This window comes from Lineus longissimus, chromosome 19 (assembly GCF_910592395.1).
Source record: "Lineus longissimus chromosome 19, tnLinLong1.2, whole genome shotgun sequence".
NCBI lineage: Eukaryota > Metazoa > Nemertea > Pilidiophora > Heteronemertea > Lineidae > Lineus > Lineus longissimus.
Window position 1 is genome coordinate 10,755,511 of NC_088326.1, and position 18,816 is coordinate 10,774,326.

General features: G+C 41.1%; 1 protein-coding gene across 3 annotated transcripts in view; it reads right to left on the reverse strand.

Moving 5' to 3' along the window:
- The window catches only part of LOC135502839 (uncharacterized), a 45,357-nt gene extending 26,749 nt beyond the window's left edge, over positions 1-18,608 (reverse strand). For 2 of the 3 annotated variants that reach the window (XM_064795950.1, XM_064795949.1), the window contains exons 1-13: positions 18,393-18,608; positions 16,423-17,238; positions 15,648-15,933; positions 12,639-12,676; positions 11,535-11,774; positions 11,024-11,169; positions 10,016-10,183; positions 6,766-6,909; positions 4,958-5,272; positions 4,475-4,743; positions 3,673-3,759; positions 2,700-2,731; positions 2,145-2,251 (exon numbers count right to left, since the gene is read on the reverse strand). In XM_064795950.1, the coding sequence (XP_064652020.1) occupies positions 2,145-2,251; positions 2,700-2,731; positions 3,673-3,759; positions 4,475-4,743; positions 4,958-5,272; positions 6,766-6,909; positions 10,016-10,183; positions 11,024-11,169; positions 11,535-11,774; positions 12,639-12,676; positions 15,648-15,933; positions 16,423-16,592 (2,002 nt within the window). In that variant the 5' untranslated portion in view covers positions 16,593-17,238; positions 18,393-18,608. The remainder of the gene's footprint in view (positions 1-2,144; positions 2,252-2,699; positions 2,732-3,672; positions 3,760-4,474; positions 4,744-4,957; positions 5,273-6,765; positions 6,910-10,015; positions 10,184-11,023; positions 11,170-11,534; positions 11,775-12,638; positions 12,677-15,647; positions 15,934-16,422; positions 17,239-18,392) is intronic. The other variant, XM_064795951.1, reaches the window with a different exon arrangement.
- Between the last annotated feature and the right edge of the window lie 208 nt (positions 18,609-18,816).

Sequence of the window (18,816 nt, forward strand, 5' to 3'; positions counted from 1 at the left end):
CATCCCCTGTTCATTTTCCTCACTGTGGCTACCTTTGCCCTTCATTGCCTCAAGAAGGCTTGGATCTGACGAGCTCAAGCAGCTCCTCTGCTTTAGAAGTTTCCGCGTAAACTTGTGTGGGTCCAAAATCGGCAACGCGCTCTTGCTTCGAACTCTTTGTGTAGGGTTCTCATTTTCCTGCGTTATCATCGCCTCGCGTTCCTCAATATAAACATCCATCCACTCGCTTCTGATTGGCTCTGAGAACGTCGAATGAACCGACGGTGTTCTGTTATTGAGGACCTCATCAAGTAGAGCGTCAAAGTCATTTTGATCGTTGACGTCGCGACTGCCGCCTTTGTTAATCTCTGGATGCTTGGAGGTTGGGAAATATTTCCGCATTGGGAAATTCTTCTTCGATGAGGGGGCACCTGGGGTTAAGTTGGAAGGGAAAGGTTAGGTGGTTAGAGATTGAAAGGTACATACCTCTGTTGTTGTGAAGTGTCATATTAGCAAGGTTAGTCCTTGGCATCCTAAAATATCACTTTTAGAAATAAGTGCTTGTCAGGGAAACTAGTAGTACCGAGAATGTAAGCTGCATGACAGCGTCATGGCCGTGAACAACAAGACGTTTTTAGATCATACTCAAATCCATTAACAACTGCTTGAGAGTATATTTTGTCTTTTGATAAAGCCAAACCAATTGAATTTTCCTTTTGATTATTAGACAACTTTGCATCGAACAAGGTTGAAATGTTACAAACACGTGTGGCGTAGAGTCACCGTGCGGTAAAATAATAGAAATGGTGTCAACAGCAAGCAGTGGGTGATATACAAGTAGAAAGTGAGCTTTTTCTTGGTACTTTTTTGCCACTGTGTATATGGACATGAACAAGCTGTGAATGCTCACGTTCGGGAAAGGAAAGTGGGGTCGTGAATTATAGTTGCTATAAAGCTCTCCAGGCAAGGCCAATTCTGATAGTATGGTCAAAAATCAGTTGGCAATATATACCATCAATCCTCCCCCTCCTCCTCCCCTCTCCCCTTCCCCCCTCCCCACATTATGGCTGAGAATTTAAACAATATAAATAACATGTAGGCCTACATAAGTCATGTAAGTGCATCAACAAGAAACAGATAAAAACAACACCATGCAAACATCTCTCAATAAGAACCTGTAGACTTTTTTCTGGAGCCGGCCTTCTTCAGAATTCCTTTAATTTTCTTCGACTTTTTATATTTAACTGACTTTGACGTGGTCACTTCTGTAAACCGCTTCGAATTTATTCTAAACCGTGTAATGGTTCGATCGGGTAGAACCGTATGGCTCACGGCTGAGTCATTCGGCTTGGTATCTAGCTTTTCTAAGAAACTCTTGCTCCTTGAAACTGAAATTGTGAGAGGGGAATCAACGCCGTCAATTAGAGGTAGTACGCTTCTGGCCTATCAACTCGTACATCCTGATAAGCACATATAGTCCGGGAGCTTAGCGACTTTTATTTCACATGCAGGCTACAAATGATTTGAAGGTGTTGTGGGAGGGAGTACGCCTACCTGACCATAGAAACCCAATTCTTAAGTTTTTCCAGTCAGTGGTGGGTGTAGGAGAGAGAGGGGTTAGAATTTATGTTAATGACTTCATCATTGGGCCACAAATGGAGCTCTGTACAGGAGAACACGCATCAATGTACACGTAAATCTTGAACGGTTGGATTTAGATCCTATCAACGGTGTAGACCTTTAAAACCTGTCAGTTGTGCTGCGGAAAGTTTGCACAACAGGGCACATTATTTTTAACTTCAATTTTACGGATTCAAGAAGCTATAAAACCTAAACAAAAAAGGATAAATACGTTTTAATCAATTGGGCTTGCTGCCACCTAGATAAGAAAGGCAAAACTAAGACACTTTAAGAAGAACATTTAAAATCAGAATAAACATGACAAGATGAGAACAGCGAAATTGTTACTGCACAACCTTTATTTTTGCGACATCTGACATAAATGACACGATTCACTCTGCCCTTTGGGTACCTCACTAAAATGACCTGGTACCCAAAGTTGGCAGGCCAACAGAAGAGGATAACATGTGTAATGACAGAGGAGTAAATGAACAAAATACTAAACAAAAATTCAGAAGAATCACAGAAAAATGAATCGTTCTTACCTGGCTTTTGGGTGACCTTCGGTTCCGGTGCCTTCCTCTCAGGTTTTGTCTTTGGTTGGGGTTCCGGCCTCGGCGGAGGCTTAAAAGGCTTCAGCATAGACCTTGGTCTGAAAGAAACAAAAACAACGGCATCAATAATCTTAACTTAAATTTCTGCGACCTGTGCTTTAAATTGCATGCGACAATCATCGCGCCACGGTTTGCTATGATTTTCAAGGGCAAATGTTCACTTTAAACCTTTTTAGAATAGAAATTTGGTACTCCACTGTGGGTCCTTATTTTTCTCATCATGACCGTACAGGTAGACCTCAAATTACATCCAATCCCTCGCCTGGCACCTCCGGTTTTGGTGTGCATATTTCGGTGCTGCCAAGTAGGTGGCCTTGATTAGACAACATAGGACAAACAGCATTCATTGGCCTCCTCATAGGCGACTCTCCAACCCCAATCGTCATGTTATCGCGGCTCCATCACAGGTCGCAGCAACTATAATTGCTTGTGTGCGTAGGGCACCTACTTCTCAATGTTACAAATAATCTCAAAAACAACACTTACGGTGGCTCCTTTAGTTTAGGGGTATCAAGCGACTGCAACCAAAAAATAAAACAAGAGTTTTAAAATATGATTTGAGTACCAATGTCATAGAAGATGTGTCAGCAGAATCACCTTTTGATTTTCAGTTCAGAAATTAAACTGCAGCTTCACAAAAGTTTATTTTATCATAAAACCTGATGCATTGAATTAATGAAGGAATGATCTTGACTTAATGCTTCTAATGAAACTTTGTTTTCAAAACATGGAATCAATAGCTACAAGGTATATGAAAAATAATTCAAAAGACTTTTCAAGACAATAAACTGTCAATCATGAAGACAGAGCATGAGGACAAATAAGCATGATGATAACATTGATGATGAAAACGAAACACCTAAGATGAAAGTCGAAGACACAGATGACAATGTCATACTCATGGGCGAAGACATCTAACCTAAAAGAGAACATCTAAGTCTACAGGCTTTGGCACAGGTGCTATCCTAATTTAAATCAGTGTTTTCCAGTCAGTATTAAAGTATTGATGTATCCCCATCCCCACCCCCACCACCCATCTCCCATCCCCATCCCCATCTTGGGATTATTGATCAACTAAAAGGTTTTTGTGTCGGGTACAAGTAGTATGTGGGTGACTTTAGGTGAAATTGACCTTTTGACCTAGTTTTGTGTGACCTTGACACATATACACTTTGATGTTTAACAAGGTCAGGGAAATTCTGATGCACCATGGTCAAGGTCACACATGAATTTTCATATGTTCCAAAGTCACTCAAAACTAAATCAAAAGGTCAATGTGTCCAATAGTCTCCCACATACAACTCATGCCAGCCTTGGTGACATTATTGAAAACGTGAGGATGCTGACATCCTGGCATTCCTGAGCATTCCAATCTTGCATAACTTGTCCTCCCTCAGAGTTTCTGAAATATTACGACATGGAGAACACTGATATGCTAATTAGGAAACCCTGGCCTTACCGCCAAGTTGTCTTTCTTCCGTTCCGGGGCTTCCCAGAAGTCAGTCGATGTTTTTGTTTTTTCCTTCAATTCAAATTTCTTCGGTTCCTGAAAAGATGTTTTGTTACAGCATTTAGGACAGGTTTTTTGGAAGGGTGTTATTTGGATCTTAGGTTGCAGGGGAAAATCAAATATAACAAAGCGTGCTGTAAAAATTGTGCATTTACGCAATCTCTGCCACTGTTGCTGAAGTAGCCGTTTGATTTTTTGATGCAGCAAGCTCAGCCAACAGTCCTGCAGGAAGTCTAGAAAAGTCTGACTTTTCCAATCAAGTTTGAGATGTTTTAGAATAGACAGACCTCACTGTCGGTACTGTTTGTCTCATTAAACTACGCTCAGGTGAGACTAAAACCTCTGTTGCCATGTCGGTTTTGGCCTACGCTTTAACTTCCACCTTGAAGTGTTTGGTAAGACAACCAATACCTCCAGTTCGGTATCAATTCGGCCAATCATAGCATTATTTGCATTACTGTTGGCAAAGGTCTGTGGAGCAGCCATTTTAATCTCCAACAGCAACAGGTTATGCCAGCCTCTGTGATGGAGATTGTGCATACGTAACTCTTTGGTTTACAAATTTACCAAAACTTCACACAAATATTCAGGAATAACATGCAGGATATATTTTTTCTGGGGGCTTTCATGCAGGTTCAGGAAATGTCATTTATGGTTAACCATGTCACATCACTGAATATATAAAATAATTAACAAAATAGGACAAAACAAAACAAACAAAAGAAAAATAAACTCAGATTGCGTTCAATACCTTGTACAATGTCTTGCTCCGATCAAAATTGAACCCAACAGCTTTTGTTGACTCTCTTTCCTTCTTCTTTAGTTCAAAAGCCTTCTGGGACGGAAGGTTGAACTTGCGATCGCTACTAAATGGGTCCTTGGCAACCGTCGGTTTCCGATCACTACGGACTGGTGCAAAGGTCTCTGTCTTCACCATCTCGAAACTGCGGTCTTTGCTGAAGGGGTCCATTGCTACAGTTGTTTTACGAGAAGTGCGCTTGACTTTGAAGAATTTTGGTGCTGAAAAGTGGATCATGATTTTTCGGAAATGGCATTTAGTGTTCTCCACTGCAGGTGCTGCTACCAAACTTTGACTTAATTCTCATTCTTTTCAAGTGTTTTTCCAATAAGAACATAGTTTTTTGCAACTCTTATGTTCACACATCAATATTAATTGTGTAATCCACGAAAATGAACTCCCGCAAATATTCAGCGGTTTACAGAATATACCTACGCTTGTACAGATTCTTCCTCCGTCTTCGTTTCAAACCGTACGGATTCTCAAACTTTGTTTTCTTCTTCTCATCTTCAATGTCTGTCTCCCATTCAGACTCCGATTCGGAAACGCCCGATGACGAAGAATCATCACGCCCAGCACGGTATCTCCCCCAAGCGTCTTTCTGACCATGCTTCTTTTTTCGACGTTGTGGTGATGCCCCATCACCAGTTTTTACCTGATCTTTAATTATTGCTGCATCTGAGTTTTTTTTGTCGGCTCGTGCTCTCTCCTTGAGGCGCTCTTTGGCTTTTTCCATGGCGTTTACACTCGCTGGGGAAAAAGGTGAAGTGCGGTCACACAACATGCAAGGAAATTTTAGAATGATACAAACCTTGTTGACTGGATCTGTAGGACTTACATCATATGATATTTCTTATGTAATGATTTCTAATTGGAAATTTACTAGACTCTAGTATAAAGACCAGTTAACTTCTATCATTGGATCACGTGCCAGCTTACTTCCACTTTATAAATTGCATGAATACCAAACAAATTATAACATGATTGGAAACGGAGCCATCTAGAGTTTCCACTTGTTTTATCATGACAAGCTGGATGGCCCCAAAAACATGACATGGCACTGAAACTGGGGTGCCCCAAACATGACATGGCACAGAAACTGGGGTGCCCCAAACACGACATGGCACAGAAACTGGAGTGCCCCAAACATGACATGGCACTGCAACAGACGCATTGAATTAATCATGCAAAATTCACTTTACTTTCAATCGTCTAAGTCAACTGGCTAGGGCTAGTCTACTAATTCGTTTAAGGTTAGTTCTAATTGGTTTAACTAGGTGGGGCTACTCTCTATTTTCAACTGGCCTTAGGATTAGTTTTAGTATGTTTAGGATTTAGTACTGGATGGTGGCGCTACTCCATGTTAGATTGGTCTAAGGCATTATTTTTGTCACCAGGTTGGGCCATTTTATTTTCGGCGGATTGAAGATTAGTTTAACTGGGTTCAACTGGATGGTGCTACTCTACCTTTTTTTGATCTATTCTGATACTCTACGATAGGCTGTAGTTTGCCCAAGCAAGACTGGTAAGATTTCTGACGTGGGAAAAGGGAAAGCCAGCGCTTGACTTGGTCTGCGGAGAAAAGCAAGGGGCAGGGAGAAGAAGGGGAATAGTCACTGACTATACAAAGTATAAACATAAATGTATCACACATAAAGGTTCCACTTCTAGTAGACAGTCAGTAAATTTCTTCTTTTTTCAATTATTTTTTTCATCATTTGTGTAGAAAATTCATGTTTTATCAAAATTTCTTGAAAATTTCCTGAAATAGGTTATCCGCATATTAGCGCTCATAAAGAAAGGCTATGGCTACAAGAAGATATCACTACAGAAAAGAGCGCTTGATCACATACGATCACGTATTCGTAATTTGTAATACCACCCTGGAGAATCAATGCCCCACATTTTCGAGAATCGAACAGGCCTTGCAGTTTGCCAAGCTGGCCTGGCCTGGGAAACGAAAACGTTAAGGTCAGCATCTTTCACCGAAGTATTGTTGTGTTCATTTGCTAATAAGGTTCTTTAAGCATGATTTGCATAATATATGGACAAAAAGAGGAAATGGAAATTGGAAAATTTGCATTGAGCAACATTGTGTGTGCACCCCAGAGTAACCCACTGTTTGATATCCCCAAAAATTTATTGCATATGTCATATTTTTAGGGCAGGCTGCTTGGTAAGTTGGAAAGCCTGATAAGATTATCGGCAGTCTGAGGAATTGATTCTGCAGGGTGAATACGTACCGAGGGAGGAATACCCTCTCTCCTCAACTTCTGGTTCTGCCATTTTCTCATGTTTTTGTTGGAATGTTGACGAAGAAGGTGACACTTCAGTGCCACATATAGTCGGTGATTTGTATGACTTAGCAGAGGTTTTAGGCCCACTAGCTGCAGGGTAAAATGGAAGCGGTTCTAGAGCTTTAGCAAGGCTTACACATAATTTATGCATTTTTTATAAAAAGAATATTAAAATAATTTAAAACATAATTTAATTTCTAACAAAAAGAATAAGTTAGTAATTTGTGTTAAAGGTAAAGGGACTCTTATGTCGGGACAAAACGTGGCCTGAAATGGTTTGCTTCACCACCAGCGGTGCCAAAATCTTACCAAGTATCAAGAATAAACAAGGGTAGTCTTTGTTAATTCTTGCCACTTAAATATCATGTGATAATTCAACCATGAATGAAGTGCCTATACGCCCGATACAAGATGAATGTATACCAGGTAGGATGTTGGCGCCATCTATCAGTGTCTGTTAACACCATATTAAGCCAATAACAAGACATAAAACTCCCTTTAACTAGATTTCTACTTCTACTTTCTCATTCTACTTTTAATTTCCTATATAAACTATGTAGTTGTCAGTCTTCTTTTTTTCTACTATTGCATATTTTAATGAAATAGTTGTCTATATGAAGAAAGCAAAAGATAACAGGAGACCTTTTACCATGACTTTATATAATGCGCTTTAGATTTTTGGAAAAACTTTAAAGGAGTTTTTTATCAAGTTTAGTACCTGTTTCTCTTGGAGATGGCGCTGCTAAAAACTCATGAACCGGACTAGATACTGGCTGAAATAGCTCAGGCGTGGCATCCCTTGGTTTGGCTATCCTTGGCGGCCAATTCAAACTTCCGGGGATGAGACTTTTCTTGTATGATCTAATTTTAGCACTTGTAGGGGGTGCTTGTAGTGTCCGCACACTGCTGGCCGAACTAGATCCATTTCTAGTATGAATTCGACTTGTGATAGGCTGGTTATAAGCGGTCGGCAAATTGACAAGGATTTGCGGATTTTGGATGAAATCCGTCAATCCGACTGATTTCAGCGCATTTATTGATCTTCCAATCGGCGATGTCCTGTTAGTACTCAAGCTGACAGGTGGTGGCACCACTGGAGGGCTGCTTCTACGGCGTACAGGTAGTGATTGGTTATTAGTGATTTGTGCGATTAAGTCCTTCTTTCCAGAATTGTTCTTCACATGTGACGTTTGCCGCGATGACATCTTTAATGTTGGTTGTTTTTTTAATTCGTAAATTAGGACGACAAAGTTTTTGTTCTTTTTTAGGAAGATTGGCAAAGCTATAGCAATAGGGAAAGAAAGGCAGAAAGCATAGATAAGTTTTAAAAAAGCATTTTGACCACAGTGCTTTCCATAAAACCTAAACCTTATTGATTGTCAGAAATTGAATCCAATTGAAAGATCAAACTGGGAGTTCCTCGATGAAATCAGCCAAGACATATAAAGACGTACAACTTTTTGCACAAACTTTTTTTTTTTAAACGATTATCGATTTACAAGTAAATAATAAATCTACCTTTCGCAAACACGACTTTAACATGAGGGGTGCAGTCTAGTTTGTCAGTGAGAAGGTCGAAACTCCCCATATTGGCGACAACTTGCAAAGCGGGGATTCTTGCCTACCTTTTTTCACCCCTCTATCAAGCAACGCATCTCTTCTCATAACGAGCGCTGGTTTCAGTGCCAGCGACAGTGGTAGCTTAGCTGACGACTCACCAGAGGCCGTCGGCATTGGTATCGATGTTACTTTCACGTACTTCTCAAGTTTTTTGACTGAAACTTTCAGAGAAGTGCAGAAAATGCATGATGGTCGATCTGAAGTGATTTCATTCAATGCCCAATGTATAACTAAATTTCAAACAAGACCAAGTTTTTTCCAGCCCAATGACTGAAGACGAAAGTCATCAACCCCTTCCTCCAATGGAAAAAACAAAAACTCTTCTATTTCGTTTTCCAATCTTTTTTTGTGCATGAGACCTAATTGAGAATAACTTCAGACCAAACCAAAAAGCACTTAGAAGCAAAAGCACACTGGACATGCTAGAAGAGAAACATGCTTAGAAGGCACAACAAGGCACACATCAGGCAAGAAAATTGCTGTCAACATGCAATATTGCAATGATCTCTTTAAGATGGTACAACCCTGACCAAAAATGCTGTGAAAAAAAATGTTGTAAAAAATAAGCCCCAAGGCCAAAGTTGGATTTTTACTACGCCACCCACAGATCTGATCTAGCTCTCATCAGCAGCTTAGAACTGGCAGTATTCAACTGACCTATCATCCAATACATCTCTATGAGGGCCGAGCTTAAGGACAGTATCACATATATTATTAACCTGGACTCCCCCTGGTTCCAAATAGATAAGGTAAGAGTACTAGTTTTTTAACACCTTGTTTAGGGAACCTTTTATTCCAAACTTTTCGAGAGGCTTTCGGAAAAAAGATAAAAATGAAAAATGTTCAGAGATTTTTTGATTTTGCGAACCTATCCTGGTAAAATTCCTGAGAGGAGGCAATAAAAAAATATATATCTTCAAAATAAATAAAAATAGATTTTTTTTCCTGCCAATTTTTTAATAAAGAAAATCACAAAACATTTGATATTGTTTTGTTTTACACTGCTTATTCATGTAAGAACTGCTGAGTAAGGGTATGAATAGAATGTCTCACCAGATATCTAGGTATAGTGAGATGGATACTACCTTTGGTAAACTGCTGCTCTCATGAGTATGATCACAAATTGCATGTTGCAGCACCTTTAAACACCCGTTGTAGGCCCAGCATTTTAAGCAGAAAAGTGTGGAGTTTGATAGCAGTTTACAAGCCACATCTAGGAAGAACCTACCTACATACCATTGATTAGTTTCAAGCCAACTTACTTAGGAAGAGGCACATGGATATCGAAATTGAAGCAAAAGCAACTGTCTAACAAAGCATTTTTTAAAGTACAGTAGAACCTCTCTATTTAGGACACCCTCAGGACTGACAAATTCTGTCCCTAATAGAGAGATGTCCTGATAACAGAGGGTTATTTGAATGGAAACACCCAATATGGGACCAAAACTAATGTCCTTAATAGAGAGGTGTCCGCTAAGAGAGGTTCTACTGTAGTATTAAAAAACAAAGCAGGGCTAAATGAGGACGTGTGCTGTGGCAAAAATTTTCCACAACAAACAAAGAGGGAGTCACTCACCAAGGTAGCTAGCTGAATCTTCGTCTTCTCGTAAAGTTTCATAGCCGCTGGTTTCTTCCCGTTCTGACCGGGACATCCAATGAGGTTTGTAGTGGTCGGCCGTCATCTCCGAGACATTGTCGCCTGGCGCCCGTGATATGGTCAAAGGCGACTGTGTTCTTTCACCATCTGGTTGATAAGCAGACGAATAAATTATTGCAAAAACTGCCGAAAATCTTTGGACAACTGACTGGTTGACAAACCCAAAACATGATCAGTTCTAGTTTGTGACCAGTCGGTAGACTACTTGTGTGGTTTCAATGGGCACTTTCTAATGGTACCATTTGTTAGCCTATTGATGTGATCATTCAGTGGGAGCCTCTCCACGAGCACTTTCTGTTGGTACCATTTATAAGCCTATTGACATGACCAATTGTTGGACAGATCTCAACGCGACCTTTCTAATGGCACCATCATTAGTAAACCTATTGACATGACCATGCATTGGAAAGATCTCGATGAGTACTATCTGATTTTATCATTTGTAAGCCTATTGACATAATCATTAATTGAAAAAACCTCTCAACGAGACATTTCTAATGGTACCATTTGTAAACCTGTTGATATGAACTTTCATTGGAAACCTTTCAATGGGCACTTTCTAATGGTACCATTAGTAAACCCATTAACATAACCATTCATTGAACAGATCTCAAAGAGCCCTTTCTAATGATACCATCTGAAAATCTATAAACAAGACCAGTCATTGATAACATTTCGATGAGCCCCTTCTGATGGTACCATTTATAAATCTACTGAACTCATGAGCACTTTCTGATGGTACCATTAGTAAACATACAGACATGACCATTCATTGGAAAGATCTCGATGAGTACTTTCTGATGGTACCAAACATAGAATACTATTTTGTAGGACTATTACACTATTCGGCAATTTTCTCAAAAATCTCCAGTAATAAAAGCCATATATTCTCGAGCAAGTCAACTATAAAAGGAAACAAGCCCTCACCTGAGTAAAATATATGAGCATTAGGTTTCGGTTCATTCTCCGTCGGTCTCCAGTACTTTGGGACCTTCTGTTCAGTCCCTGTTCTCCGGTCTCGGCGAAAATAAGTAAATCCTCCACCAGTCCGAGCGCGTTTGTCCTCATGGTAGCTGAAAGAGGAAGATACAGTGGAACCTCTCTATTAAGGACACTAGTTTTGGTCCCAAATCGGTTGATTTCATTCAATTTGACCTCTCTAATCAGGACACCTCTCTATTAGGGACAGCACTCGTCAGTCCCGATCGGTAGTCCTTAATGGAAATGAAAAACTAGGGATGATGAAAAACCAAAAGCCAAGAAAGCTATCTATTGCCCAACCCTTAGCTTTCCATTGCTTAAGAGTCCATTGCATTTTTTACTAAAATCGTCTGGCTAATCCCTGTTAACCATTTTGCTGTGGATGAGGTGAACAGCACACTATATGAAATATAGAGAGAACATGAAATGAAATATTCGGATGAAAAAGACTACTTACTGCGGTCCTGCACCTTTCTCACAGCCATAGCACAGACCGGACTTCCGTCCCCCTCCAGATCCGGGAAATCGGTGATGGTGGTCATCTTTGTAGATCATTTGCATCTCGTGGCGTGAATGGAGCTGTGCTGACCCACAGAACGGCAGGTAGACTCTGTTCGGGTCGAAGATGGAGAACTCCCACTCGGGGAAGCTGAGGAGGGACTGGGTCTGGATGTGGAGGAGTTGAGCATATTCGGTGCTGGAAAAGGAAATTGATGAATTTGTTTCTGGAGGCAATGGCAAGATATTGCATCATGTCAGTGATCCAGTGCCTTAAACTAACTAAACATCTCTGCAAGGGACTTAAGGGGACACGACACAATGATCAGCCATAATGCCTTGGAGCAGCCACACTTCCTTGGAGCAGCCATACTTCCTTGGAGCAGCCACACTTCCTTGTAGCAGCCACTCATCCTTGGAGCAGCCACACTTCCTTGGAGCAGCCACACTTCCTTGGAGCAGCCACACTTCCTTGGAGCAGCCACACTTCCTTGTAGCAGCCACGCATCCTTGGAGCAGCCTCACTTCCTTGGAGCAGCCACACTTCCTTGGAGCAGCCTCACTTCCTTGGAGCAGCCACACTTCCTTGGAGCAGCCACACTTCCTTGTAGCAGCCACTCTTCCTTGGAGCAGCCACACTTCCTTGGAGCAGCCACTCTTCCTTGGAACAGCCATACTTCCTTGGAGCAGCCTCACTTCCTTGGAGCAGCCACACCTTCTTGGAGCAGCAGTCCATCACAAACTGGACATGATTTTTTACATGATCAGACACCATCTAGATCAGGACAACTGGAACCTTACTATATAGTAGAACCTCTCTATTTAGGACACCCTTGGGACTGACAAGAGCTGCCTACCTTCTCCTGCCTTTTGCGTCTCCCTTTAATGTAGGCCCTATCACACTGAGCCCACTGAAATGGCTCTTCAAATAGGCTTACTCTACATACATTACTGTTACCACAGTATTCGATACGGTGTTACTGTATTTTAAATTTTGTTGGGCATCAGCGTGGGTTGACGCAATCACCAGTAAAACAACTAAAACACACCACAAAAATATTACCTTTTCAGTGATGGAGCAAACTGACTTGTATAGATATCCTGCAAGATGAAGAAAACTTTATAAACTAATAAGATCGCGCCAAAATTTGACATTTATCCAACATGACAAAGGGTTAAATCTGCAAAGTTGACGTGGCACTTCCTGGTTGTGACGTCATCATGATGGACTGCGGCCGCCTCGGAAATTCATGAGGAGATTCGATGAATGTTTTGATGCCTTTTAATTCATATTTTGAATTTGTAAACGATTTTAATTGAATTCATGATGTCGTCTTCAGCAAAACATCTCATGAATTCCGGGTTATTGTGTGTTGATGGAACTTATCGAGATGGGATGGAGATCAGCAGAGCTTTTTGACGGCGACTGCAACAACAATCGTCATTGGTGAAAAACCATTAGGTCACGCACCTTTGTTAAACCAATCAGCTGGCGGCAGTTTGAAATCAATGCGTGGTTTCACCATACCAGTTGAATGGTATTTTCCATTTGAAATATAGTTCTTCTTAAATTGATTTTTAGGTGTGTTGAAAATGAAGATAATGATGAAGTTTCAGTCCAATTGGCTTACTTCTGTGGTTTTGGGGCTTCGTGGTCAAAAAGCTGATTCTTGGGTTAAAGTAAAAAGCCGTCAAAAATCACCCCCCCCCCCCCCCCCCCACCACCACCCCTACTTCAGACCCCCAAACCCTGAAATTATCACACATAACGTACAACGAAAGGTTCATGGTTTGACGCCTGGGAAAAGGTTATGAGAGTGTGGATTGTGCCAATTTAACCGTGAAAAATTGCTTAGACATTATGTCTATAAAGGCCTTTTTGATGAAAAAATTGCAGTGAACTTGAAAAGTATAGATTCTTTTCAACGCCAAATACTTACTTAAATTACGAGAAAACCCCATACAAACTCTAATTATTTTAGTTGACCTACCGGCTCCTAGGTGGCACAAACGTGGTCCATTCAGTGCGGCCACCTAGGATGCAAATCATCAACTAAAACTTCCTTTTTCAGCTGACAGGATTTTCTGAATACTAATGTCAATATATCTTGTTTAGGAGCAACTAATTTTGCGGGAATTTTTCCTTTAAGTGGAGTTAGCACCACACTTATCACGATAGTAGTATTATAAACTACTCCCGAAATGGTGCCTTAAATATTTTCAGTTTTTTATGGTTCTCAAACGAGGACTATATATCTTCGTATTCAATGATAACAAATGAAGTGTAGGTAATCGTAGTCATGAAGAGATAAAAACTATAGACCCTATTATGATCTCTGGTTTATATTTGTCTGTGTAGGTGTACAATCTTTGGGAAAGTAAAACTCGTAGTCTTCTCATACGAAAATGGATGAAGACACTCCAGACAGGCGATTTGGCGTTTACTTCCAGAACTCTGCGTAGAGTTCTCGGTGGTCAGACATTCTTCAAATTTAAACACTGAAATTTATTACACATATTGCCTCTGGCGAGCTATAATATTGTAAAGCATAGTTTTGATGTCCCAGAAAACTGACTAATCGATATCCTAAAATCCCAGGCTGTATAGATATTATCTGGACAGTCTGTTGTTCAATTAAATCGCTAGTGTTTAGTCAATAAAGTTGACAGTTCGAATTTACTGTTTGACGGACAAGGTTGTTGTTGTTCAATCAAATCGCTAGTGTTTAGTCAATAAAGTTGACAGTTCGAATTTACTGTTTGACGGACAAGGAGTGTTCAGCCTGTTCAATGAATGTTAAGCCGGCCAGGGTGATTGACCACAACAACAGATCAACATGACTTTTATGATCGTAGGAATGTCTATTCCAATAAAAGATAGATACATGTAATTATGTCATATTTACCCCTAAAACGGCCATATTTCAGTCTTTAACAATTGGTCGATTAGGCGGCCATTTTGAATTTCGGCGGCCATCTTTCAAAAAATTCAGAATTACCATCCAGGAATTTATCATAGCTTTTGTTTTGATGCCCAGCGATTGCTATGTAGGCCTACCCATCGGACCGATCATGCTTTCCTTTGAAGTGCGGCCCGTTGTGTCTCCCTCTGTATTCACTTCCCTGGACCATCCTCGTGAACTTTTCGAGTGGGTGATTATTTTTGGTGACAACCAGTCCCCATGCCTACTTGGGGTTGACTCGTTGTTGTCTCCTGTCAATGTTGGTTGACTGAATGAGCACACCGTAGACTGGGATTTTTTAAAGTTTTGTTTGTCCTACGTACACACCTCCAGAAGAAGATAAGCTTACAAATATGTGTCGTTCATGGGGTTAATAGGTGCACAGTGTCTCGGATCTCAGACTGTGATTTTATGTTTACATTAGCCAATAAAAAGTGTTCTCGCTGCGTTGCCCCCGCTTTAGCTGTCACATTTGGGACAATTGCACATTTATATCAGATAAAGCGATCCTATCCTTGTTTGCATATATAATAATTGCGCTATTTGCACAACTAGTTGTCAGTTGGAAAAGAAGGTACACCATGCGGAGATAATTAGTTGACCGAGTAATATCTAAGTGCTCCGAGTACTTTCCTGTTTCTTAGCAGGAATCCAGAACTAGAATATTGATAAAGATCTAAGTCTGGAGTGATACAATACTGCAAACCAATTTATTTTCACGGCCCAATATATTCGCGAAAAACAACCTCTTTCTGATTTTGCAACTATTCGTTTCTGCGATTCGGATTAAACCATCAAAGGCAAACATTTTCGCGCACCTAAAGTTTGCGATTGTAACCCTCTCGTGAAAATCGCAAAAAATATAAGAATCAAGAACATTAAAGGGGTTAGTTCTCATCTACTGGTCTTTATAGACCTTTTGGGGACAATCAAACCTATGAACGACGTGAAATTCCTTCTCTTGAACCTTTCAAGTGCATCTACATGTATACTCGATCGTTTCGTTGTTCTGCAAAATAACATAAGCCGTCAGGGGAGGAAACGTGATGACATCACACGCACGTGTTTTGGCTGTGACGTCATCACATTACACCACCGTCGTTACTCACCAATATTGTCCCCAAATAACTCGGGAAACCCGCTTCGGTGTTGAATTTCTGGGACCCAATATGCATATCACTGATGAAGGACTTGGTCGTCTCTGCTTTTCCATCTTCTCCGCCCTCTCCCCCTTCCGTGGCCTCAGTCCTCCTTGTCTTGTGACCATGGTCCGAGGCATGCCGAGTGTAATCGGGGCGGGCGGGGACGGGAGCTTTTGGGAGTCGCCACTCCTGGACGATTTGCGGCTGCTCGGAGGGGTTCTCAGCAAGAAGCTGACGGGCTGCGTTGATCGACCTGCGAAAGGTGCATAAATAACATGTTATTTCAATTCAAACGTCTACCCACCGAATATAGAAGAACCACCAAAAAACGTGACAATGCCGCCGTGGCTCCGCCGCCTTTTGCTCAAGATGACCACCTCTGTTAAACTTTAGGCAAGCACAAGCAGCAAATAAAAGTACGCGTTTTCATTTAGTAGGAACCCCGCCCACTAATCCTTGTTGGCTAAAGTTTAAAGTTAAAATTTTGGTTTGTGGTCAGTAGTTTTATCATCCGACGTTACACCTTCATGCTGGTGTAGCATGTGTAATTGTTCCCCATATTTCAGTGTTTCTATAGTCAGCTAGAGAGACCATGACTTTCCAATTGGAGAAACACAGAAAAACGTATCAACTCATATATTTCAGTGTTTCTTAACACTAGAGGAGAACATTCAAAAACAAAAACACTCAAAAATGCTGGGAGCGCCACTGAGCAAAAATAGCCAGGTTCAGTAAACTTTACCTTTGGTACGACGTATCTGTGTCCAACTCTCTTCCAAGTGTGTCCTTCAGGAGAATCTTGGGCAGACGGGTGGTCATGTCCCTGGCCACAGGCAGTGGTGATCCCGGGGGCCGCATTAGTGTTCTCACCCCCGCCATAGACATCCCCTGTTGAATAACCGGTAAAGACATTGTCACAGCCAAGAGAGAGGCAGATGAATCAAATGATAAAACACCTTTTAGACCTGATTGTTTTAGAAACTGGTGTAATCAATCTCGTCGATAATTTGAAGTTGATTTGATCTATTTATATTCCCTGCTCCGTAAATAAGATTTTTCAGTAAACTTCCCTGTTCTAATCGTAATTTTCCGTCGATAATCCGTCTATTTTTCAAGATATCAGTAATTTTTCGTCTCAGTATCAACCGTCTTTCCTTTGAGGTATTCCCGAAATTTCCCGTATCGAGTGTTATCATTTATTCTGTTATTTTCCTAATTTCCCCTGTTCAGTGGGCAGCAAGCCATTCGTTGTGTAAAATGATATTCCGAGAATAATTCGAGATATTCCGCACAATTCCGTGAACTTTTCGCTCAATATTCCGTGTTTTTCTAGTCTCAACAACGATATTCCCTTAATCGAACATGGCTATCACAGATATATCTCAAGTTAGACACAAATGCTGTACCTCGTTTTACAATCATAGGTCATTTTCCTTCCAACAATTATCAGCACTTTGTCAAAGAAATCCATACTTCCATGGTGATCATTAATTTGTCTTTACGAATGAAGGAAAAACCATCTTATCATCCAAAAGGTCAATTCCACCCGTGTTTAATCCTAAAGAGAAAAAATAAAAACTATGAATACTGATTTCCTGATGTGTATGTATGACCATGTCTTTCGGCCTAAAATCAATTTGTCATGGTGACTTTTGTTTAGAAGTGTATCCCTGTCCGCGGGGGTTATTTGTTGCAGCTCGTTGGCTAACAAGCCCTGTGTGTCTCAGTGTGCGCGGTCGAGTTTGTCGCGGTGCGAGTGTGATCAACTAGTCATGTCGAACTGGACGTGTATGGACGAGGACAGGGACCAAGACGAAATGAATACAAAGACACCATGAATGAGATAATTTTACGAGAAAGCGGTTGCAATCCTCCGTTCTGCAATGATACAACACGTCAAGAAGAAGCAACTAACCGCAACACTCTGCACAAACCAATAAGACGCCGGTGTAGAGGTTTAAAAGGTCATAGGAAAGAATGTCCATGGAACAATAGAAATCTACTCGCTTAAAATGCGCTTCAATTTCGGGGCTATTGACAGTCATGGCATCGGTGGAATCATATTCTATGATGCGTCAGAATAAAATAGGCCAGGACTCTTCTTCCAGGGGGACATTTTCTACTGCTACACCGGGGTGGGGGACAGGTGTACGGCGCCGAATCTCGAATGACAAAGACTAAGTCCCCACATCGATTTAGGCGCTACATCGATAACCATACAGATAACACAAAATTATGAATTATCAAAAGAAGGAACAGTGAAACAACCTGCATAGGCAGGCTTTTACGAAGGCCTTCAAAACAATGCACAACACAACATCTGAGGATTCACGAAGACACTTTCGGTGCAAACTTTCAAGAAAAGGACTCGGATTTATAACCTTCATCGATCTGAATTCATCCGAAGCACTAGCGAACCCAACAACCAGCACAGGGGGAATGACAAGAACTCTGATACTCCCAAGTCGTCAAGACAATATACACATCATGCGAGAAATCACAAAGACAAAGTCACAACCATCAAATTCGGCGCTATATTCCACACTTTGGGGAACGACTCAACGAGAGAGACAGTGGGCATCCTAAAAAAACCAGAGTCTGTCGTATCCTCCTCCCCTCCACACGTTAGTGTCGAGTGTTGGCCTGAAGTTCGGGATGGACAGTGGATAGTAGCGGCAATAAGGTTGTCGTGAAAGTTGTCTGATGTTTCACCTCTAGTCCGTCTGAAAGTAATTGCCTCTCCAGGGAGGGACGATTACGCGATCTGTCAAATTAGACAATCTTTTGAAGACAATCCGGCGATTGAGACCACCCCTAGAGAGTCCAAGCCTTGTTCGAGATGAGTTCCTTCTGGTTAATCACTTAATCCTTAGAATTCTCCGACTAAACATTGGCAATATGAGACTTCTTATCCAAGATGTGACAATCCTGACATGCCATGCGTAAATTGGAATACATCCATAATCGGACAATTCACGACCGGGCGAATTCGTCTTCAAAGACTCAAATATGCTAAGTCTCACTCAAGTGAATCGTTTTCTGATACAGTGTCGTATGTTTGATGTTCTCCATTTCTTTGCGCGAGGTTTAGCATGAGGAGTTTTCGAATGCGCTTGTTGTTGAGGACTTTCAAATG